Genomic DNA, 25,190 nt, shown 5'->3' with positions numbered 1-25,190 from the left:
ACCCTGATCCCGAGACCTACAAATTAATTACTGCAGGTTATAAGACTACAGTTAAAGCAGATCATGGATGTCCCCAAAGATCACCAGGGCAGTTAGAAGAAAGATAGGAAAATTTGTTTTCCTTCCTTCCCATCTTCATTTCTGTGTTTCCTTCAATCACATTCCTCTTCTCTCCCCCATCTCTAATGTCCTGATGAAGCCCAACTCTAAGCCCCCACCCTATAACTATATTTCACTCATATACAGAGCTCTGGCATAGATATGTGCCAGACACACTTCAAAATTAACCTTTACTCTCACTCTCTGAAATATAAAAATCTCTGAAATATAAAAATATAAATATAAAAATTTAAAAGAAATTTCACGCAGTTCATTTTGGCTATATGTTAAATGGTTGAATAATTGGTTTATGTAATTAAAAAGTAGATCCATAGACATAAGAATCTCAATTTTATTCCAGCATTTTTAAAGAATCACATATCAGTTAAGAAAAGGGCTAATGGGATGACTATTTGAGTATTTTATATTCTAAATTGTAACTCAAGAAACAGGGGTCTGAACATTCTAATCAGTCAGTCACAAAGTTGCTCAGTCATGTCCGACTCTTTGTGACCCCATGGATTGTAGCTGGCTAGGTTCCTCTGTCCATGGCATTCTCCAGGCAAGAATACTGGAGTGGGTAGCCATTCCCTTCTCCAAGGGATCTTCCCAACCCAAGGATTGAACCGAGGTCTCCCACATTGCAGGCGGATTCTTTACCATCTGAACCACCAGGGAAGTCCAATAGTTTAAATTGGAACATTCCAATAGTATAAAGCAATAGGTCAGGATATGCAACACTTAATAAACAATAAACATAGTAAAATATACTGTTCAATGATTAATATACTGAACTGCAGTAGAATCAAGGAGTGAAGAGGCATCTGTTTCTAAAGCTCACATGCCTTCTCGGAAAATAAGAAATTTAACTAACTTTGATTTGAGAATAGGGACTAGGGAAGAATGTACTCCACTTATTTTATACATGTGTCTATAACTGTACTTGCAGCTATAGGTTTAATGTGTATACACACACAAACACACACACATACTGTATCTCCCAGCCTGCCTTTTGACTCAGCCATCTTCCTTGTTTCTATCCACCCTCCTTTGGAACTAAAGAAAATTTTGGTCAACAAATAACATCTTTCTCTTTTTCTGAAGGACTGTGGACCCTTGCTTTATAATGTGAAATCATTGTGGTTTGCTGCTGTGGTGATATTTAGAAATACAAAATATATAGTCTAATTTTCAATCAGTGATATAAGTGAGATAGAATATATATTTTTTCCTTTACCAAATGCTAGGTAAGTCCATCTAAGAAGCCAACTCAGTCTGGCATTGTACATAGTTTGAATTTTCAGTGTGGATCCTACAATTTTAAGAAATGTATTGAAGGATCAGGATCACTCTGATTCACTTGTGTATCCTCAATGCCTGGCATAGGGCTTAGCATCAACCTGGTGGTTCATTAATGTTGAAGAGGGTATATACCTTGAAACCTATTTTGTCATACTCTAGTTCCTTCCCTCTTGCATAAGCTATATACTTCAATTTAACATCTGTCTATTTTACTTAGGAATATGATCAGTGAACATTTTGATAACATGTTTTTGTAACTAGTTTTATTTTGATAGATTGTGTTAGATGGTGGTTTAGTTCAAAGCTTTCATATTCACTTTGGCTGATTTTAAATCCAGTGGGACCTAGAACAAGAGTCTAAAAGCTCTGGAAATTTTTTTTCCCCATCTTATAGGGATAAAAACAGTAGCCATGTTATGGATTATCATAAAGGTATTTTCAACAGGTTAAGGTGAAAACTTAATAGGTTAATATATGTAAAGTATTATGACACATATTACACTTTTACTAAATATTAACTGATATCTTTTTCAAGATACAAAATTCAATTATTCCATGGAGGGAATCAAGAGTGCAATTTTAGGCTAGTTAATCTATCTTGCTGTCCTTTCATAATAACAGATCAGAAAAGAAATCTGATCAGACATCACAGGGACTAAGGTGGTGCACCTGAACCTGAGCTCAGCCCTGTGGTCTTTCCCTGAAGGTCCTGGGTCTGGAATAAGCAGTCACAGATGGCTCCTTCCTCTTACAATTACACCAGTCCTCAGGATATGGTATATCCTGAGGTATGTCCTGATTGGAATCCCAGGACTAGAAGATATGCACACCTGGATCTCCATCCCCATCTGTTTTATGTACATTGTTGCTATTGTAGGTAACCTCTTCTTGATCTTCCTAATTGTGACCGAGCAGCGTCTCCATGAGCCCATGTATCTCTTCCTTTCCATGTTGGCTTTAGCAGATGTCCTGCTCGCCACATCCACAGCCCCCAAGATGCTGGCCATCTTCTGGTTCCACTCCACGAATATATCCTTTGGTAGCTGTGTATCCCAGATGTTCTTCATACATTTCATCTTTGTGGCAGAATCTGCTATTCTCCTGACCATAGCGTTTGACTGCTATGTGGCCATCTGTTATCCACTGAGATACACTGTGATCTTAACCTCCTCAGCCATTGGGAAGATTGGCATAGCAGCTGTGGTCAGGAGCTTTATTGTATGTTTTCCATTCATCTTTCTGGTACGTAGACTTATATACTGTGGGAGAAACATCATTCCCCATTCCTACTGTGAGCACATGGGCATTGCCAGATTGGCTTGTGACAATATCAATATCAATCATTTATGGCTTGACTGTGGCCCTGCTGTCTACAGGACTGGATATAATGCTCATCATTATGTCCTACACAATTATCCTTTGCACAGTGTTTCAGATACCTTCCTGGATTGCGAGATTTAAGGCCCTTAGCACATGTGGTTCCCACATCTGTGTCATACTTATGTTCTATGCTCCAGCATTCTTTTCATTTTTTGCCCATCGCTTTGGGGGTAAAACCATTCCTCATCACATCCATATCTTAGTAGCAAACCTCTACGTGGTGGTGCCCCCAGTGCTCAACCCCATTATCTATGGGGTAAAGACCAAACAGATTCAGGACCAAGTGATTTCATTTTTCTCCCCCATCAGCATATGTTGTTAAAAAAAAAAAAAGGCTAAATATTGGGTATTTCTGAATAAAACACTCACTGCCTAAAAGTCTGTTTCAGTGAGGTATGGGAATAAATGAAGTTCACAAAAACATTAAAACACACCAAAAACTTTTAGGATCTGCCCCAAAATGCCAATGCCAGTGCATTTTTCCTAAAGTTCTTAAAGAGTTTAGAAATGAATATTTTAAATTAATGTCATTTTCCATTCTCCTAGCTAAACATTCTGTTATCATGTCTTTTAACTTATTCTTAAGGACACATAAAGATAACAGTGAACAAGAGAAATATATTTTAGGGCTCAACCCAGACGGGCTTTTCCTGTATAGATCGGGGGAGTAGGAGTGGTGAGAGGCTGTACATTTTTTATAAACATTCTGCTGAAATTCTGATAAAATAAATTCAGCTGAAATACAAAACATTCCTGCTGAAGTCAGCAAAATACTTGGATGAGTAGCATGAAGCCACCATATTATAGTTATTTTTGTCTGTACCTATTTCTTAAGCTAAAACATGAGTTCTGAAATCAGATATTTTCTAATTCACTAATATCCTATAAAGTCTATTATAAAAAATAGGTACATGGTATATTTTGAGTCAATTTTTCTACATAATGGAGATTTTAGGCCCAAATCTCAATAAAGATTTCATGGAGGGACTAGAAGATTGGAAAGGTTTATACCCAGGACAAAAAATAAACAACAAAGGTAATTAATGATCAGAATATTTACCCAGAATCTTGTATAAAAAGGCTTTAAACACACCAAATGTAATTATGTATAAATTGTGTCTGAGTGAGTGAGTGAATGAAGTCACTCAGTTGTGTCTGACTCTTTGCTACCCTGTGGACTGTAGCCTACCAGGCTTCTCCGTCCATGGGATTTTCCAGGCAAGAATACTGGAGTGGGTTACCATTTCTTTCTCCAGGGGATCTTCCCGACCCAGGGATCGAACCCAGGTCTCCCACATTGGAGGCAGATGCTTGTGTCTAGATTTCACCTAATTCCTTCTTTTTTATTAAACATTTTTATAGTCGCTGCTTTTTCAAAACCTAATATCCTGTCATGAGAATGTGAAATTTGACATTACTTGGGGCTTACCTTGTGGCTCAGACAGTAAAGAATCTGCCTGCAATGCAGGAGACCTGGGTTCCTTCCCTGGATAGGGAAGATCTCATGGAGAAGGGAATGGCTACTCATTCCAGTATTCTTGCCTGGAGAAGCCCATGGACAGAGGAGCCTTGTAGGCTACAGTCCATGGGGTCAAAAAGAGTCAGAGATGACTAACCAACTAACACTTTCACACTTTTTTCAGTTTTACACTTAAATAAATAAATAAAAGCTTTGAGGCATTCTTTTGAATATTTGCAAAATTTCCAGTTGTTTTCCTCTTTTTCTGTAATGCACCTATGTATAGTAGTCAACATAAGAAATGAAAGGATGTTTCCTTGACCTTTGAAGTCTTGAATTATGATTTGACATATATTATATTTGCTTTAATTTCAGCAAGGGAGTATATTTTAGGGATGATATTTTAGTATCTTTCTTATTGTTTTGATAATTAAATAAATACATCATATAAGGGATTTAGCATTTAATTTTTAATTTGGAGCATAATAATAATTGTTATGAATATAGACACTAAAAACCCAATTCACCAAACTGAATCTAGCCCTACTGCCAATAATCTATAGAAAAATGACTTCACAGAAAATGACATTAAATAAAATCTTGACAAGAGTTGCAACAAAGACACTTCTGGTTCAGTGGAAAGCTCTTCAAGGAATGAAGGGCAGGAAGAGAATAAACAGATTCCAGCATGGTGACAAAATATTTGTTTAAGTGGTGTAAATCTTAAAACACAAGGTTTCTTACTTGATTACAGCAGTGGAGAAATAAGAAAATGCCAATTTCACATCTAGAATGTATGAAATATGATAAGAATTAAGAAAAAAACACTTCAATCAACATTTCAATGTTAAAGAAACTTTCAGCTTGAGGATTTGGGTGTTGTAGATGCTAGAAAAGAATTAGGATATTGTTGTCTGTGCTTCTCTTTTAAATTCATCTCTGAACTGTTGTCTTGGAATTTTTGAAGGGGCCTGTGCTCATTGTATATTGTTCATTATTAGGTTAATAATTCTCTTTGAAATGATCTATAAATTCAATGTAATGTAAGCCCAATTAAATACATATTGAAAAACATATTTGATGTTTCTGAGAATAGTCATGCTTGGCCAATTGCTCCTGGAAGAGTCCTGACTCATCTTGCCTCCCCTGCCAATCAATTAAGCACATATAAGGAGAGGTAGCAACTATACCCACGGAGAAGGCAATAGGAGCCCACTCCAGTACTCCTGCCTGGAAAAATCCCATGGACGGAGGAGCCTCATGGGCTGCAGTCCATGGGGTCGCACAGAGTCAGGCACGTCTGAAGTGACTTAGCAGCAGCAGCAGCAACTATATCCACAGCCCAGTGGGAAGGAAACAGCAGGAGAGGGATGCATGGATTGATGTGCCTGCTCTCAGTTCCACCTGATATGTGGGAGTAGCTGTAGTTAAGCCCAATGTTGTGCTGGTTCTGGTTTGTACCAGTTTGAGGAAGCTGGTTACAAACATATCACATATCGGCTCTGCATTCAGGGGTACCATGTTGTTTGCTTGAATTTGCTTGGCATGGGAGTATTCAAAGAAGTTGGCAATGGGTACAGGTCAAGGCATTTTTATTCAGAGAACTGATTGATAAACATTTACCATCACTCGAGAGGTTATACTTTACAAAAACTTCTAGCTTGATAGTAGAGAAAGACTTCATCCTCACTCACCACACCCATCCTTGAGCCAATCCTGAAATCTATCTTTGACCCCTATCTTAATATACAAGGCTCTGTTACAAGTGAGTAGAATTTTAGTGTGCATAAACTTGTTCCTAGATAAAGAACCCTGGTCCTGAGCCCTAGTACCATCATCACACTCAGCTTGTGATATCCTGATGGCTTTGGTGATATTCTCAATTTGGATCCCAGATTTCAACAAGAGACACTGATCCTCCTGCAAAATACAGAGAAGTGCTCCCCATTGTCCATGGATAGCAGGTGGAGAAAGAGTGAACTGGTAAATTAAAAAAAAGACATTGGAAAATATTAAGAACTGGAAGAAACTGTTCCTCGTTTCTAATATATTAAATTGTTTTTATTTCATGTGTTGAATATTTGAAAAGTGAAAGTGTTAGTCACTCAGTTGTGTCTAACTCTTTGCAACCCCATGGACTGTCCATGGAATTCTCCAGGCAAGAATATTGGGGTGGGTAACCGTTCGCTTCTCTAGGGGATCTTCTTGACCCAGGTATCAAACCCAGGTCTCCTGCATTGCAGGCAGATTCTTTATCATCTGAATCATTTACTATGTTCCAAATAATCCAAATATAATAGTAAAGAGCATATATTATGTTGTATTATTATTATTATAGTGTTTATATCACAATGTTGGATCTCAGATAACTTAAGTGACTTTCCCAAGGCCATAAGTCTATTAAAAGAACTATGAATTATCTTAATTATTTTCTTGCATTAATTTTGCTACTAATTCAATCTTGCTCAAACTGCAGAAACCTAACAGATCCTTCAGTTATCAATTTCCATGTGAAGCTGTCATCTCTATGCTTATTACCATTGCCTTTCACCACTCTAAATAATCCTGCTTGATATTTCTATTACTGCACAGATTTCTATTAAACAAAGAAGTGTTTAGCTTGTAGTTCATGTAGGACCACTCTTCCACACATCTAGTCAGATTTATCTTCCATATACTGTGGTTTGCATATGCTCTTGTTTTAGAAATAAGCTTTCCATCTCTTTTGTAAGAAAATACCCTCAGTAAGACTGTCAGGGGCTCAGGATTTGATGTATAATAAGTAACAACTTATTTTCCATTGCAGATAGTGATTTCTTGCATGCTGATTCTTCATACAGTACTGGGTATTGCTTCTGGGGCAGGACGGTGGAGGGCTCTGTGTGTCACGCACCTCAGCTGTGCTTGTGTACTATGTGCCCATTATTCTTTCCCTGATACATCACTTTGGGCACCATTTACCTCTATTCCTCCAGACCGTCATGGCCAGGGTCCACCTTTTCTTCCCACCTGTGGCCAACCGTATTGTTTGTAGCATCAAAACCAAGGAAATTCTCAGGAGCATTGTTTGACACTGTCTAAAAAGAGGGGTGTGGTATCTCAGAGGATACTCTGAAAACACAAGAACTTGGATCAGAGCTATTGCCTGGATATTAGACTTTCAAATGGGAAAATTATATAGTTTATGATTTCTTGTGAGTGAACTTTAAACTTTAGTAGATGAAGAGAAATAGCTCAACTCCTTCCTCCTGATAATAGAGAAAACCATTACTCTGAAGTATACTTACAGAAAGAAGTATGGGACCAGGGTATGTCTTTTTTTTTTTTCCTGTGAGGACATCATTTTAATGTTGAATCCTTGAATATTTTATTCATTTGTTTTTCTCCCTGGAAATAGGTAGATAAGTACTAGGAATTTTGTTTGTTTCCTGGTACATGTAATTTAGTTACATGTTTTGTGAGTGAAAAGAATCAAGACACAAGAGTATGAATTGTATTATTTCATTTATATAAAGCTTTAGAATAAGTATAACTAACTTAATGTAAAGAAAATCAGAACAGTGGTTACTTCTGATGGATGTAGAGGTGAGAAAATGACTGGGGAAACATGATGAAATCTCTGGGAAGATATACATGTTCTATGTTATGTTTATATAAGTTACATGCATGTACCCATTTGTCAAAATGGTATAGCTAAACTAAGCCTTGTGCACTTTAGTGCATGTCAAAATTACCTGCAAACATCTAGTCAATAATGATAAAAAGATAATAACAATAATAATTGGGTTGCACAGTGGGTGAAATTATGGAAAGGTATGAGAATGGTATATTGTTAATATAACAATGAAAACTTGTTGAAGCTGGTTGATGGGTAGATGAAAGTTCATTATAATAGTCTGTTTACTCTCTATGTTTGCAATTTTTATGTTATTTTAAAATATACTAATGGAGGATTCCTATCAAGATGGTGGAGTGGGAGAAAACAAAGTTCACCTCTCTGCCACAAAGAAATCAAAAATATATCTACATGTAGAGCAATTCTTGCTGAAAATTAACTGCAGACTGGTAGAAAGACTCTTGTAGCTACTGAGGCTTTAAGAAAAATTGCATGGAAGCATGGAAGTGGGTAATAAGAGAGGACACATGAGATCAAGTCAGGACCTGTGCCACTGTAAGGGACATGGAGGGGGATTAAATGGGTGGAAGCCCTCCCAGGGGAGTGAGTGGTTTGAGTCATATATTGGGCACTGCCAACTGCAGCCCTGAAGTCTGACACCAGGAGAAAGACAAGTCCCTTTGGCTGGCTGGAGGGCTGGTGGGACTAACAGGATGGCTGTGGGAAGCCTGGACTCTGCTCTTGAGGAGCGAGTGCACACATGCTTGCTTACTCCTGAAGCATGGCAGAGAGAGTGGATTTGTTCACCTGAATTATGTAGTAGAAGGGTGTGTGTCCTCAGCCACCTCTGACTCTTCGCCACCCAATGGGCTGCAGGCCGCCAGGCTCCCCAGTCCATGGAGTTTTCCAGGCCAGAATACTGGAGTGGGTTGCCATTTCCTTCTCCAATTTAGTAGTAGACTGGCTCCTTATCAACAGGAAGGTACACAGAGAAGAAACAAGCTGATGCAGTCCCCTCAGGCAGGGCCTGTATGACTCAGATTTTATATTTTTCCCTCTAGATGATTTTGACTTTCCACAAACTACAGTGAGTACCCACATATGTCATTCAGTCTTGAATGATAACCAGTCAGTGAAGAGGGGTTACTGTCTTATAACAAAGTGAAGTGAAGTCGCTCAGTCGTGTCTGACTCTTTGCGACCCCATGGACTGTAGCCTACAATGCTCCTCCATCCATGGGTTTATCCAGGCAAGAGTACTGGAGTGGGTTGCCATTTCCTTCTCCAGAGGATCTTCCCAACCCAGGGATCGAACCTGGGTCTCCCACATTGTAGGCAGATGCTTTACCATCTGAGCTACCAGGGAAGTCTTTATAACAAAAGTTAAGTGTAAAAGGTGACATGTGGCATCATTTATATATGTATATTTTCTGCTTTTGTATACTTTACTCAATGTATTTTTTTCCCATTTTTCAAATATCTGTCTTTAAAAGTACTAAATTCAGTGAAATCATAAAAATGGAATAGGATATTTTTAATAGCTTAGTCCTTAAAATTTCAACGTAGTTGAAACGACATTCCACAGTACTAAATACTGGTAATCCCCATGATAATCCCATAAATTAGATACTATTATTAATCTCATTATACAAATTAAGAATCTAAGAGAATTTATGTAAATTTTTCAAAGCCACACAATGAAAAATTGTTCTTGCCAAAACCAAGTCTGCAATTTTGTGTTAAACAGTTGAATCAGACTTAAGTCCAAAATCTAGTTTTTTCACTATTAATATCTATGGAATGTTGCTAGTGACTTGACCTGTTTGAATTTAGTTTTTTTCATTTATAAACAGAATATAAAACAGTTTAGCTTTGATGGCTTAAAGATTAAATGATTCATATAAAGCAGTAAGCATAGTTTCTGGTAGAATTTGCTCAAAAAGTACTTAAAATTTATTGTAGTCATTACTTTCCCACCAAATCTGATAAAAGTCTGTGAATCACACAGCCAAAATTCACAATGCCTATATATTCTGATTTTTAGGTTCAGTAATATCACAATGCTGCTGCTGCTGCTGCTAAGTTGCTTTGGTCGTGTCCGACTCTGTGCGACCCCATAGACGGCAGCCCACCAGGCTCCCCCATCCCTGGGATTTGCCAGGCAAGAACACTGGACTGGGTTGCCATTTCCTTCTAGAAGTCATAAATTTGAAAAAAGCTCCATACAGTATACTATACTATGTGATTTACATAGATTAATTTAATCTATAGAAAAAAATATGAAGCCACTGCTAGTTTTTCTTACATGGTGCAGCTACAAAAATGGAAACATAGACAGCAAATATCATCCCTCATACCACAGAAATAGTGAGTGGCAGAATCCAGATTAAAAACTAGGCAACTCAAAAACACATTCTTTAACCAATCATATAATGAGGAATATCATAAAATAATTAAATATCATTAAATTCAAGTCCAATTTAAATCATGAAATATGGAGAATATCAGGAAATTATATAGACCATTTTCTCCTTTGATATTCACAAGAACACCATTTATTGACCTCTGTTTCCTCTAATTATGGTCACGTAATGATCCGAAACTTGGCCACCTCATGTGAAGAGTTGACTCATTGGAAAAGACTCTGATGCTGGGAGGGATTGGGGGCAAGAGGAGAAGGGGACGACAGAGGATGAGATGGCTGGATGGCATCACTGACTCGATGGACGTGAGTCTCAGTGAACTCTGGGAGTTGGTGATGGACAGGGAGGCCTGGCGTGCTGTGATTCATGGGGTCGCAAAGAGTCTGACATGACTGAGTGACTGATCTGATCTGAATAATCATATCTAAATGATTCTTTAAGAGGATCATTATAAAATGAGCCTCTGCTTAACACCAGTTTATCTGACCAAAAAATAAGTCTAATTGCTTTTACTCTGCTGAAGACCAAGACTGCTAGATTGATTATGTTTCATAATGAATGCATATCTGTACTTTTAGTAAACAAATTAGAATTTATGATCCTTTAAAAAATATCCGGTAGCCTAATCACTCCTTAACCACCCCCAAAATCTAGATAGGTATAGACCTAGGCATGAAGATATTTGAAAATATTACAGTAAAGTTGGAAATAACTTTTTTTTAAATCCATCTTGGAGTTAAATGACATGTCCAGGAACAGTTTATCATAGTATGAACTAAAATTTAAATATGAAATTTTGGCCCTATGAACCTGGACTGAGAACATCTCAGCTGGAGAAATTGTTATATGAGTTGGCATAATTAAGGTGTTAAATAAATTATCTCAAGTAGATAGGATTGCTAACATGTTTGCATAGTTTGAGGCTGAAAAGGATCCAGGATAGAACTGTAGGGAGTATAAAATGGATGAGGGCAGAATAAGTGAAGGAGATGAAGAGGCATCAAGTACCAGATACAAAGTGAAAAAGCATAAGGACATAAATTACAGCACAGGAAATATCATTAATATTTTATAAAACCTTTGGTGTATAATCTATAAGAATATCAACATGTCTACATTTAAGTGGACTTGAGGTTAATTTGCAGATGAGAACATCAGAAAGAAAGTCAACCTACTGAAAGAAAACTTGTATATATAATTTTTTTTGTTTTTAGCCTGTGAGAGAAAAGAGGGGGAGCGAGAAGGTATCTTATCTGCAAGTTATAGAAATGATTTCAGGGAATATTACATGTGAATGCACCCAAGAGGAATTAATTGAAATCTGTTGGGTCCCTTGTGGTTACTCTAGTGGCTAATAAATCCCTGATTCCAAGTTCCCAACTCTGCTTTCTCCAAACTTTTATTAGGGGGTATTAAAATTGGTGGCTAGCAATTTTCCTCCCCAATTTGAACCAATAAATTTATGCTGTACCCAAGAATAACTCAGACTTTGCTCAGAGTTTTGTTGGGCAATGAGCACACAAACATCATCTCAGGCAGAAATGGAGAAGAAGAGTGTCTGTATCCAGAGTGAAAATAAAATATGAAGAAATATTCCAGAGTTTTTCACATGTTACATATGGCCCCAGCACCAAATGGATTAGAACGCATGACACTGACTTTGTGCTGATGGAGAGGGGACGGATATAAGAGGCACTGCAGAACAGAACACGAGGGCATGAGACTGCAATCTCGGGTGGAAGAAAGAGTTGAGCAATGAGAAATCGTGGGTGAAGAACAAACAGTACTTTTCAGGTATCAGGCAAGAGCAGCAACGGCTTCCAATAGCTATTGACAAGTAAGTCCTCCTATTCCTAAGTTAACTTTCATAATATTCCATTACCAGCTTTTTCACAATAATCACTCCATCCCATCAGTCCTGCACTCACTTATGTACACCCGCCTGTCATCCCACTGTCTATACTATCATGTGATGCTCACATGACAGTTTTTTACCTTTTAAAAAGTCAGATACTATGTTTATACTTAAGGGAGCCCTATTCTCATTTTGATCATTTCTGAAGAAAAACTTTACCCTTATTCGAAAGGAGTCAGCCATCTATTGGGTGGAGAGTCATTGAACTAAGCATTGGGGATGCTGCTGCTGCTGCTAAGTCACCTCAGTCGTGTCCGACTCGGTGTGATCCCATAGACGGCAGCCACCAGGCTCCCCCATCCCTGGGATTCTCCAGGCAAGAACACTGGAGTGGGTTGCCATTTCCTTCTCCAATGCATGAAAGTGAAAAGTGAAAGTGAAGTCACTCAGTCGTGTCTGACTCTTAGCGACCCCATGGACTTCAACCTACCAGGCTCCTCCATCCATAGGATTTTCCAGGCAAAGTACTGGAGTGGGGTGCCATTGCCTTCTCTGAAGCATTGGGGATAAAACCTACCAAAATCAAAGTAGTTAATTCATTAAGTCTATTCCAGCTATTTGTCAGCAAATACACGGTTTCCGCCATAAAATGGCCCAACTGACTTCATTCTTTCACTTGATGTTTAGCAATATAAATCACAGCTGTCCTAGCATTTACTGGTATGTTTATTGACGTTAAGCATATGGTTAGATGATACCTTATGAGCTTGCTGACATAAAGTAACTAGCTTTACATTTGACTCTCTTTAAAAATCCTATTCCTTCACCCTTTATTTTCTAATTAATATACTTCACTTGAACTAAAAAAAAAGACTCCTCTTCCAAGTTATCCATACTGCATTAAGAGTTAATGAACCTAAAGTGGACAAATCTCATGCTTATGGGAGCTCTGACCAGGGTAAACACAAGACATTAGCCTCAATTTGGCTATGTTACACATTTACTCATTTTCTCATATGTTGTAGTCAAGAATGAGCCCTCCTGTCCCAATCATTTCTGCTGCTGATTTTCTTGAGTCCCAGAGATCCCTTCTTCTGCATTAATATGTATTACAGAACTTCAACTATTTTGAGCACACAACTAATTTTAATGATTTCAGCTGAAGAAATATAAGCAAAATATAACACAGCTTTATGAGAAATGTAGAAAGTAGCAAAGAACTTTGATCAGGATTGCCACAAATATGTGAATCTGAATGGTCTTTTCTAACTCTTTACATTCTTTTGAAAAAATCATCCAGTCTTATACAGAAGAGATAATATGAATAACTAAGTACATTATGCTTATTGATGTCAACTGTTTTTATCTCTATTTTTCTTTCATAAGGGGCCATTTGAAATAAAATACTAATCAGAGTCTGAGAATCTGTTCATGCAAACTGTTCCTGACTTAAAGACAATTGAGAATAATAGAGTGATTGAGCAGTAGCTAGAAAATACAGTATGGAGGGACTCATCAAACTGATTAAAATGCAATCTACAAACAAAATAAACAAGTCTATTATTTTTTCTTTGTCCACAGGTCTGGAAAGAAAAAAACAAGTCAGCAATTTATTCCATTACCCATGTGATTTGGTTGGTGCTCCTGAGGTTGGCTGGCCATGAACGTTAATGTCTTATTGTGGTATAGTGTTTGTGGATGGACTTCCTAAACAGTGATGTGGCTTGTGAATCTGTATTTTCCCTTCAGTTATGTGAAGGAGATGGATGATATGATCTCAGAGTTCAGCTAAAATCAGAAAATCTGAAGACTTAGCATAAAAATAGATAGTACAATAGCACGGACTAATTTGTTTGCATCTGGAAATGCAAAGACACTATGTCCATTTCCAACATCACAGTCTTCATGCCTTCTGTGTTCACTCTAATAGGGATCCCAGGCCTGGAGTCTGTGCAGTGCTGGATTGGGATTCCATTCTGTGCCATGTATCTCACTGCTGTAATCGGAAATGCCTTACTTCTGATCATCATCAAATCAGAGCCCAGCCTCCATGAACCCATGTACATTTTCCTGGGCATGCTAGGAGTCACAGATATTGCTCTCAGCACCAGCATTGTGCCCAAAATGCTTGGAATCTTCTGGTTTCATATACCAGAGATATATTTTGACTCTTGCCTGCTTCAAATGTGGCTCATTCACACATTTGAAGGCTTTGAGTCAGGCTTCCTGCTGGCCATGGCCCTGGACCGCTATGTGGCCATCTGTTATCCACTGAGACATGCTTCCATCTTCACCCCCCAGCTAGTCACCCAAATAGCAGCTATGGTAACACTCAGGGCTACCATTTTTGTGACCCCTATCCTAGTACTGATAAAATGCCGGTTGCACTTTTATCATACAAAAGTTATCTCCCACTGCTACTATGAGCATATGGCCATTGTGAAATTGGCTGCAGAAGATGTCCGGGTCAACAAAATCTATGGTTTGCTTGTGGCTTTCACTGTTGCAGGGTTTGACCTCATATGCATCACATTGTCCTATGTACAGATATTTATCACAGTTTTTTGTTTGCCCCAGAAGGAGGCTAGGTTGAAAGCATTCAATACTTGCATCGCTCACATCTGTGTCTTCCTCCAGTTCTACCTCCTTGCCTTCTTCTCTTTCTTTGCACATAGGTTTGGTTCTCACATCCCCCTTTACATCCACATCCTCTTTTCTAGCATTTACGTGCTGATCCCTCCATTTCTCAATCCACTTGTCTATGGTGCAAAAACCAAGCAGATTCGCATTCATGTGGTAAAAATGTTCTCTTCTTAAAATTCACCATGATTTATAGTTTTGTTGTTTCCTCTTTGTACCATCAGTTCAGTTCAGTCACTCAGTCGTGTCCGACTCTTTGTGACTCCATGAATTGCAACACGCCAGGCCTCACTGTCCATCACCAACTCCCGGAGTTCACTCAGACTCACGTCCATCGAGTCAGTGATGCCATCCAGCCATCTCATCCTCTGTCTTCCCCTTCTCCTCCTGCCCCCAATCCCTCCCAGCATCAGGGTCTTTTCCAATGAGTCAACTCTTCGCATGAGGTGGCCAAAGTATTGGAGTTTCAGCCTCAGCATCAGTCCATCCAATGAACACCCAGGACTGATCTCTTTTAGGATGGACTGGTTGGATCTCCTTGCAGTCCAAGGGAGTCTTGAGAATCTTCTCCAACACCACAGTTCAAAAGCACCAATTCTTCAGCACTCAGCTTTTTTCACAGTCCAACTCTGACATCCATACATGACTACTGGAAAAACCTTAGCCTTGCCTAGACAGACCTTTGTTTGCAAAGTAATGTCTCTGCTTTTTAATGTGCTATCTAGGTTGGTCATAACTTTCCTTCCAAGGAGTAAGCGTCTTTTAATTTCATGGCTACAATCACCATCTGCAGTGATTTGGGAGCCCCCCAAAATAAAGTCTGACACTGTTTCCACTGTTTCCCCATCTGTGTTACTTCAAACAAAAATAAAGCAAAAACATGTAATTTGAGATGCTTAAGTTTTCTCAAAAGTTGTCTTATGAAATCTGCCAGGGTGACAGCTAGTTCTCACATCCTCATAGCCCATGAAAACTATCAATGAATAGGATTATGGATCCTATCAGGGTAGTAAGAATGAGAAGTGTAGAAAGTGCAAAATAATGAACAATATTTCACTTCCTTTTCTTTTTTTTTTCCTTTTAGACTCTGGATGAGGTTCCTCCTCTAAGAAGTCTTCTCCAGATAATTCAAAAATTATGCATTTCTCACAGAATTTAAATATACCCTAGTATTAGTGTTCTGTAGTGTCTAGGTACTCAGTGAAAACAAGTTGTCTACTGTTGTTTCTTGAAGATGTTGGTCATAAAAAATCAGAGAAAGTGTATCATAACATGTTCTTTACCAAAAACAAAATAAAAACAAATTTTATGGATATGATGAGATGATGATGTTTAAAATTTCAATGAATTTTCAGAGTTACTCAGGAGTGACGAAAAACATGAAAACTCAGGGGTTCTATTTTACATAGCAATCATTTTTCTGAGCCCTCTAAGGTTATCTTTTAATTCACTGGATTATCCAACACCTACCATATGATAAGTATTATGCTAAAGAAGAGTGGCATAATGGTAAATTTACACTGTGCTTCAGTTTCATGAATTTGTAATTGGTATTAATATTTTTATGGGTTTTGTTACTCAGGACTCCACAAGAGACAAAATTTCTAGTAGGCCCTGGGTATTTTCTAGTAGGATTGACTTCAGATAGAGGAAGAGATCTGATGATGGTGATTTTTCATCTTTCAGTGGCAAGAATTGACTCTTCCGTCACTTGGTGGAGGCTTTCAGGTAAGGTCGCAAAATACATTGACCCTTCTGGCTATTTGCAGTTCCTCAGCTAAATGTTCAGTTTGGGAATAAAAATATTTGGCATGTCTCCTCCCTCTTCTTCTTGGTAGAGAACTGTCCATAGGCTTCAGATCTTTTGTGTTGACCCTCTTGACATGGTATATACTCCAAGTAGGAAAGTTGTCCTGACATTCATATCCTCCTGGTTTGATGGGAAAATCAGCCTCATTTGGGATTTAGTGAGCAGGTCCATTTTGCTTTCATACTAAGCTATATCCTTACACTTAAACAGTATAAAGATACAGATGAAAAACAAATGCAGTCTTGCTAATTGTGACAACATGGCTGGACCCAGAGAATATTATGCTAGATGAAATACAGTAAGAGAGAAAGATATCTGCTGTATAATTTCATTCATATGTGGAATCAAAAAAGCATCAGAAATGTACAAACCAAACAAAACAATAACAGACTCACTCATAGATACAGAGAATAAACTGGTGGTTGCCAGAGGAGATGGATTAGGGGGCTGGATGAAATAGATAAAGGGAATTATGAAATAGAAACATCCAGTTATAAATGAATAAAGTCATGGGATGTAATATAAGGTGTAAGGAATATAATCAGTAGCACTTTAATAATTTTATATGGGGACAGATGATTACTAGATTTATCATGGAGGTCATTTCACAATGCATTTAAATATCAAATCACTAAACTGTACACTGTAGTGTTATATGTGAGTTATACATCAATAAAAATTCAGATAACATTTGGTCTTCCATCTCCATTTCTATGTATAATTTCTAAAATTGCCCAAAGACTATATTAGAATTCTCCAAAAAACAAAATATGAGGAGACATCAGGAAGGCACTAATTCTACACTCTCTTGTATATGAAATAAACACTAATATCAGCCTTAAAATTTCCATCCTATCATAGTAAATAACCATAATACAACTGTTCCAGAACAGTTTTTATGTCAGAGTAAGTGAAATCATTTGACTTTTGATGCTTGATATTTTATGGTTTCAAATTTGCTGTGTTCAGCCAAAATCGGAGGCGAACAACTATCATTCATCTGCATACAGAAACATTATAATCAAACAATTTCTCACAATAAGAGCCTAGATGGACTTTGACAAGACTATTTGAGATGAACTCAGCCAGTCCATCTTGACTCCATTAACTCTGAAAACTTAAGTAAGTCATAAAACTATGATCTTCTGTGGAATCATTCCTGAGATAGTGTCTCCTGAAGTGTTAGAGGGTAATGTACAATAATGTTTAAGTCAGGGCTTGCATTGTTCTTAAATAGTTGCTGTTAACTTTTACTTTATCTTCTGATAGTATTAGAATTCCTGGATTATTTTAGGGCCTTTACCTGTAGGAGGAGGAAACTTTTAAGGAAAGACTTGACAGACTGACTTGTTAACATTAACATGACCATTTACTGCACACACACATCCTCTGCATGCCTCCTTTCTCACTGATGCACTGTACTTCCCACTGCTATTTTTCCTACCTTCACATTATTTTTGGTATGCTAATCATTTTCTATTAAAGTCAGATTCCCATATAACATTTGTCATTTATTAATTGCTTTGTCTATTTGTTCAACCCCTGAGACCAACTGCTTTTTCAATGCATATCCCTATACAGTGCTGCGGTAAGAGGGAAAACCACAAAGATTCAGATCACTTACTTTCACATAAAAACAAATTTAATACTTAGAAAGGCCTCATGTGTAAATGTTTACACCTCTAACCCACTTTTGTAAAAATACTAAGGACAAAGGGACATATTTCCACCAAAATAAGTAATAAGAAGCAAAATCTTATTTTAAAATATTTGAGTAAAAATTAAAATTTTAAATTCTTGTTAAAGTGGCAAAAGCCTTTGAATGTAGTTATTTCTAAGGGCAACTCTGTTACTTTGGTGGGTGGTTGACACTCTGATACACATTGTTTTTTTCCTGTTCCCTGATATCAATCAGCTGACCTGAATCACCGTGGGCCCAGCTGGGAAAAGATGCACACAACCAGCTCTCCTAATGCAGGGTGAGCTAGCCTGACATGTAAATGTCCTCAATGCTACACTATTTCAAGGACGGATTATGGATAAGATGGGGTCAGAGCGTTTGTCAATGGAAACAGAACAGGACTATGAAACAGGGCCAGACCCAATTACACAGAACAAAACCAGTGTGACTTCAAGAAAAATCACACTGGCCCCCAGGTAAACACAAATAATACAGTTTTGTGAGACTTTTCTTTATATGAAATAGAGAACGGGAGGTTTTCCCCTTTATCTTCTAGCTACTAAATCTTAAAATCCTTTATCTGAGGCACACTCTTTTGTGCCTTAACTCAACTAAATAAATACCTGCCATGAACAATAGATCCCAATGGGAAGTTACTATAGATATTGCAAATGATATTAAAATCCTTGAAAATGTATATCAACATTTCATGATAATTCTGAACATAACTGAGGCAATTGGATGAGGGCTGGTTTGGATAGAGGAACGACTCGTTTCAACAAATTTACATGGAAGATTCTCAGAAAATAACAGATGATTGAGGGTTCTGAGGTGAAATTTCCCAAGTCATCCCTTTTCATGGGCCCAAAACTTAAAAATGAGTTCTTCTCAGATTGGAATTAAATTACAGAAATATTCCTTTTTTCTCGGTCAGCAGGTCTATACTGAGTAGTCTGTATATCTCAAGATGTTTTTATGTTCCTATATTGGTTTATTATTTTTATAAATAAATACCATTGACTTGTTTTGTCCTCTCTTGGGGCACTGTCTTCTTTTAGAAATTTTTAAAAGGGGGATCATTTTGGTTCCCAGTTCCAAAGTGAAAGCAAAGTTTAAGAATTTCTTTTTAGAGACACAAACACTGATAATGAATCTTGTATATTGTGAACCATAAGATGCTTTTCTTTTTTTCACCCTTTTCACAGGTGAACCTAAGAACTCACCAGGAATTTGAGAAAACGAATTGTCCAGGTACACCATGTACTATGAAATATTCATCTTTACTAGCTGAAGTAGCAAAAAGTTTCCGACTCTATTACTTCTATGGGTATTACCACAGATGATAATTGGTAAGTCTTTGGGCTTGAAACTCTGCACTGAGTGCTGGGAAATGGAGAACACAAACACCATGTGATCCAATAAAATGCCAAGATGATTTTAAAATATCTGTAGAATCTTACAGTTCAGTTGAGTGTTCAAACACTAGGAAGACTGAGTCCCCTGATTTCCAGAAGGTTTCTAAATCAGTTAATGACATAATGGGTGTTACATTTTAATGAGGTTGACAACTGGGAGGACCTCTAGAGAATATTCTGGGCAGATAAATGGATGAAAAGCTTATTTGTTAACAGGTTAGCAAATAATACCCATTTAGGCCAGGAAAGATTCACGGGGAATGAGGCCCTTGAAGTCATTCATACGACATGCTCATCAGATATCTAAAGTTATGCAAAGGAGAGGATGAACTTCTACGGATTAACATCTGGCATTTAGTGAAAGAAAAATACATTCTCCTATATATTTTAAAAATTATTAACATGAACTAAGTCATTGATTCCTTATAATCACATTAGAATGTATTTCAATCTGTGAGCATTGTTTTAGCAACATAAAAAATGGAGACAATTTGAAGTTAAGTTCTATAACTGGCTGTAGATTGTGCAAAGTAAGTAGTGGCATCCAGGATTTAAACTCTCTTGAATAATTTCAGATCCCTTTCAATAAATCATCATGATCCATGGTTGATGGTATTTTTTGGAAGATAGATTCTGGATTTTTATGAAAAATTAAGAAGACATTTTGGTACTCAATGTAAAGACAGCCTATGTGATATTTGGAGTTCTTGCCACGTGGCAAGCTATCTCAGAAAACAGAGTTCTCTATCAGTGGAGGACTTGAGCTCAATAAGGGAATGTCAGAGAATTCATAGAGGGAGAATATTTGTGAGGTGTTTGTAGTTTGGATTTGCTGCTGCTGCTAAGTCGCTTCAGTCGTGTCCGACTCTGTGCTACCCCATAGACGGCAGCCCACCAGGCTCCCCCGTCCCTGGGATTCTCCAGGCAAGAACACTGGAGTGGGTTGCCATTTCCTTCTCCAATGCATGGAAGTGAAAAGTGAAAGTGAAGTCGCTCAGTCGTGTCCAACTCTTAGCGACCCGAGGACTGCAGCCCACCAGGCTCCTCTGTCCATGGGACTCTCCAGGCAACAATACTGGACTGAATTGCCATTTCCTTCTCCAGGGGATCTTCCTGAACCAGGGATCGAACCCAGGTCTCCCACATTGTAGGCAGACTCTTTAAAGACTGAGCTACAAGGGAAGTATAACCCTAATCTAAAGTATGTTCAGCTAAAATAAATGAATTTCTTCTTCTCTTGAATTCGTCACTTTTTGACAGGAATTAGAAGATGACACACCATGCTGCTCCTGCTGCTAAGTACCTTATCACTTCTTAAATCTACTAATCAAGTCATTATGCTTATATTTCATATCCAGTGGCTCAGTCTGAATGCCCTCTGTACTAACACTCATCCGGATTCCTGGCCTGGAGTCAGTGGACTGTTAGGTCGGGATTCATTCTGTGTTATGTACCTTGTGGCTGTGATTGGGAATTTCCTAATTACAATGATAATCAAATATAAAAACAGACATTAGCCATGTTGGGAGCCACAGGCATGCACTTAGCACTTGTATTCTCCCCAGTGTTAGGCATCATCTGGTTTCAGTTGACAGAAATTTCTTTTGAAGCCTGTCTTTTACAAATGTGGCTTCTTCATTCATTCCAGGGAACCAAATCAGGTGTCTTACTGGTGATGGCCCTATATCACTATGTGGCCATCTGTAACTCCTTGAGACATGCCAGTGTCTTCTCCTAACAATCCTTGACTCACATTAGAGTTGGGGTGACACTCAGGGCTACTATTCTTATACCACCATGCACAGAGCTTATCAAATATTGACAAATTCTACTGAACAGCAGTCATCTCCCATGCTTATTGTGAGCACATGGCCATTGTGAAGCTGGTTACAGAAGATGTAAGGATCAAGAAGATACATGGTCTATTTGTTGCCTTCTGTGTCTTAGGATTTGACATAATATTTATGTTGTTTTTTACTCAAATCTTTATCACTATCTTTCAATTTTTCCTGAAGTAGGCAAGATTCAAAGCCTTTAATATATTCATTACCCACATTTGTGTCTTCCTACAGCTCTATCTCCTTGCCTTTTCTTTCTTCACACACAGGTTTGGTTTTTACATACTGCCATATGTTCATATCCTTTTATCTAAGCTTTACCTGTAGTTCCACCTTTTATCAACCCAATCGTCTATGGAGTGAAGAACAAACAAATCTGTAACCATGTATTAACAATATTTGTATACCCCAAATATCTTGGTCACAGTGGATCTTTCTAAAGAGAATTTAGGTTAGTTCTAAGTAGAAATTTCCATATGATAAAAATAGATATTGTACAAACTTCTATGTTCAAAAAAATACTTTAAATTTCAGATGGTCATATTGAAGGGGAAATTTTCAAATCTTAAAATACTGAAAACATTAGCTTACTACTCTTAGAAGAAGTAAAATTCATTTAGGTTCATATTTTAAATGGTTGCCATTATTCTTCTGATTTTAGACTGGGCTTCTCTTGTGACTCAGCTGGTAAAGAATCTGCTGCCAATGCAGGAGACCTGGATTCAGTCCCTGGGTTGGTAAGATTCCCTGGAGAAGGGAAAGGCTACCCGCTCCAGTACTCTGTCCTGGAGAATTCCATGGACTATATAGTCCATGGGGTCTCAAAGAGTCGGACACGACTGAGTGACTTACACTTTCGCTTGGGGCTTCCCTCCTAACTCAGTTGGTGAAGAAATTGCCTACAATGCAGGAGACCCTAGTTAGATTCCTGGGTCAGGAAGATCCGCTGGAGAAGGGATAGGTTCAGTTCAGTTCAGTCACTCAGTCATGTCTGACTCTTTGCTACCCCATGAATTGCAGCACGCCAGGCCTCCCTGTCCATCACCAACTCCCAGAGTTCACTCAAACTCATGTCCATAGAGTTGGTGATGCCATCCAGCCATCTCATCCTCTGTCTTCCCCTTCTCCTCCTGCCCCCAATCCCTCCCAGCATCAGAGTCTTTTAGAATGAGTCAACACTTGGCATGAGGTGGCCAAAGTATTGGAGTTTCAGCTTTAGCATCAGTCCTTCCAATGAACACCCAGGACTGATCTTTAGAAAGGACTGATTGGATCTCCTTGCAGTCCAAGGGACTCTCAAGAGTCTTCTCCAACACCACAGTTCAAAAGCATCAATTCTTCAGCGCTCAGCTTTCTTTATAGTCCAACTCTCACATCCATACATGACTACTGGAAAAACCATAGCCTTGACTAGACGAACCTTTGTTGGCAAAGTAATGTCTCTGCTTTTTAATGTGCTTTCTAGGTTGGTCATAACTTTCCTTCCAAGGAGTAAGCATTTTTTAATTTCATGGCTGCAATCATCATCTGCAGTGATTTTGGAGCCCCTCCCCCAAATAAAGTCTGACACTGTTTCCACTGTTTCCCCATCTATTTCCCATGAAGTGATGGGACCAGATGCCATGATCTTCATTTTCTGAATGTTGAGCTTTAAGCCAACTTTTTCACTCTCCTCTTTCACTTTCATCAACAGGCTTTTTAGTTCCTCTTCACTGTTTACCATAAGGGTAGTGTCATTTGCATATCTGAGGTTATTGATATATCTCCCAGGAATCTTTGTTCCAGCTTGTGCTTCTTCCAGCCCAGCGTTTCTCACAATGTACTCTTCATATAAGTTAAATAAGCAAGGTTGTCACCTTACAGCCTGAGATATTCCTTTCCTGATTTGGAACCAGTCTGTTGTTCCATGTCCAGTTCTAACTGTTGCTTCCTGATCTGCATATAGGTTTCTCAAGAGGCAGGTCAGGTGGTCTGGTATTCCCATCTCTTTAAGAATCTTCCACAGTTTATTGTGGTCCACACAGTCAAAGGCTTTGGCATAGTCAGTAAAGCAGAAATAGATGTATTTCTGGAACTCTCTTGCTTTCTTGATGATCTTGCAGATGTTGGCAATTTGATCTCTGGGTCCTCTGCCTTTTCTAAAACCAGCTTGAACATCTAGAAGTTCATGGTTCACGTATTGCTGAAGCCTGGCTTGGAGAACTTTGAGCATTGTTTTACTAGCGTGTGAGATGAGTGCAATTGTGTGGTAGTTTGACCATTCTTTGGCATTGCCTTTCTTTGGGGTTACCCACTCCAGTGTTCTTGGGCTTCCATTATGGGTCAGCTGGTAAAGAATCCGCCTGCAATGTGGGAGACCTGGGTTTGATCCCTGGGTTGGTAAGATCCCCTGGAGGAGGGAAATGCTACCCACTCTAGTATTCTAGCTTAGAGAATTCCATCCAACACCACCAAGAGACTTTAACTTCCACTTTAAAACATAGAGCATTCTCTCTAACAACACTTAAACCTGCATAGATAAGGAATGACAAAAAACAGCAGTTGATTCAAGATAAATTCTGAAGACCATGCCACACTTTAATATTGGGTGGGCCAAAAGAATCATTTAGTTTTTTCATCAGATTGTATGAAAAAATCCAAATGAACTTTTTAGCCAACCCAATATTTCAACATGTTAACCCAACACATAACTGTAATTCTGGCCATGTTTCATTTTCTAATATCTACTTGTAAATCTATATTTAAAAAAATTTTAATCACATCTATTTATAGATATGTCTCTTTATAGATGTCTGCTTTTTATAAAATACTGATACACATAAAAATAATATAAAATCAATAATACCAATATCAGCAACATAAAAACTGTAAAATATTAAATAGAGTCTGTAAACATTGAATATTTTGGATAAGAAAGATAGCAAAAAATTGATTAAAATTAATTAGGTCTATTCACAATTGTTGCTGTTGTTCAGTCGCTCAGTCATGTCTAACTCTTTGTGACCCCATGGACTGCAGCAGGCCAGACTTCCCTGTCCATCAGCAATTCCTGGAGTTTGCTCAAACTCATGTCCATCAAGTTAGTGATCCCATCAAAACATCTGATCCTCTGTCATCCCTTTCTCCTCTTGTCTTCAGTCTTTACCAGCAAAAGGCTCTTTTCTAAGGAGTCAGTTCTTCACATCAGAGGGACAAAGTATTGGAGGTTCAGTTTCTGCATCAGTTCTTCCAATGAATATTCAGGATTGATTTCTTCTAAAATTGACTGGTGTGATCTCCTTGCAGTCCAAGGGACTCTCAAGAGTCTTCTCCAACACCACAGTTCAAAAGCATCAATTCTTCAGTGCTTAGTGTTCTTTATGATCCAACTCTCACATCGATACATGACAAATGAAAAACCATAGCTTTGACTATATGGATCTTTGCACAGTCATGTTTCTGCTTTTTAATACATTGTGTAGTTTGTCATAGCTTTTCCTCCAAAGAGCAAGTATTTTTTAATTTCACATCTGCAGTCACCATCAGCAGTGGTTTTGGAGTCCAAGAAAATAAAATATAAAACTGTTTCCAATGTTTCCCCATCTATTTGCCATGAAATGATGGGACCAGGTGCCATGATCTTCATTTTTTGAATGTTGAGTTTTAAGCCAATATTTTCACTCTCCTTTTTCAC

General features: G+C 38.2%; 1 protein-coding gene and 2 pseudogenes across 1 annotated transcript; all 3 read left to right on the top strand.

Annotated features, from left to right (window-relative positions):
* Positions 1–2,135: 2,135 nt before the first annotated feature.
* Positions 2,136–3,103, top strand: LOC112579501 (annotated as a pseudogene).
* A 10,908-nt stretch (positions 3,104–14,011) lies between these two features.
* On the top strand, positions 14,012–14,950 carry LOC102399248 (olfactory receptor 52A1-like). The gene has a single exon (XM_006061596.3). The coding sequence runs from the start codon at positions 14,012–14,014 to the stop codon at positions 14,948–14,950; it is 939 nt and encodes a 312-aa protein (XP_006061658.3).
* Positions 14,951–19,939: 4,989 nt separating this feature from the next.
* On the top strand, positions 19,940–22,117 carry LOC102398924 (annotated as a pseudogene).
* The last annotated feature ends 3,073 nt before the right edge of the window (positions 22,118–25,190 follow it).

Source organism: Bubalus bubalis, chromosome 16, assembly GCF_019923935.1.
Source record: "Bubalus bubalis isolate 160015118507 breed Murrah chromosome 16, NDDB_SH_1, whole genome shotgun sequence".
NCBI classification, from domain to species: Eukaryota; Metazoa; Chordata; class Mammalia; order Artiodactyla; family Bovidae; genus Bubalus; species Bubalus bubalis.
This window is presented reverse-complemented; position numbering and strand designations above follow the sequence as displayed.

Bases quoted from the DNA above. Each gene is read 5' to 3' on its own strand.
- LOC102399248 (XM_006061596.3), top strand. From the start codon at position 14,012: ATGTCCATTTCCAACATCACAGTCTTCATGCCTTCTGTGTTCACTCTA.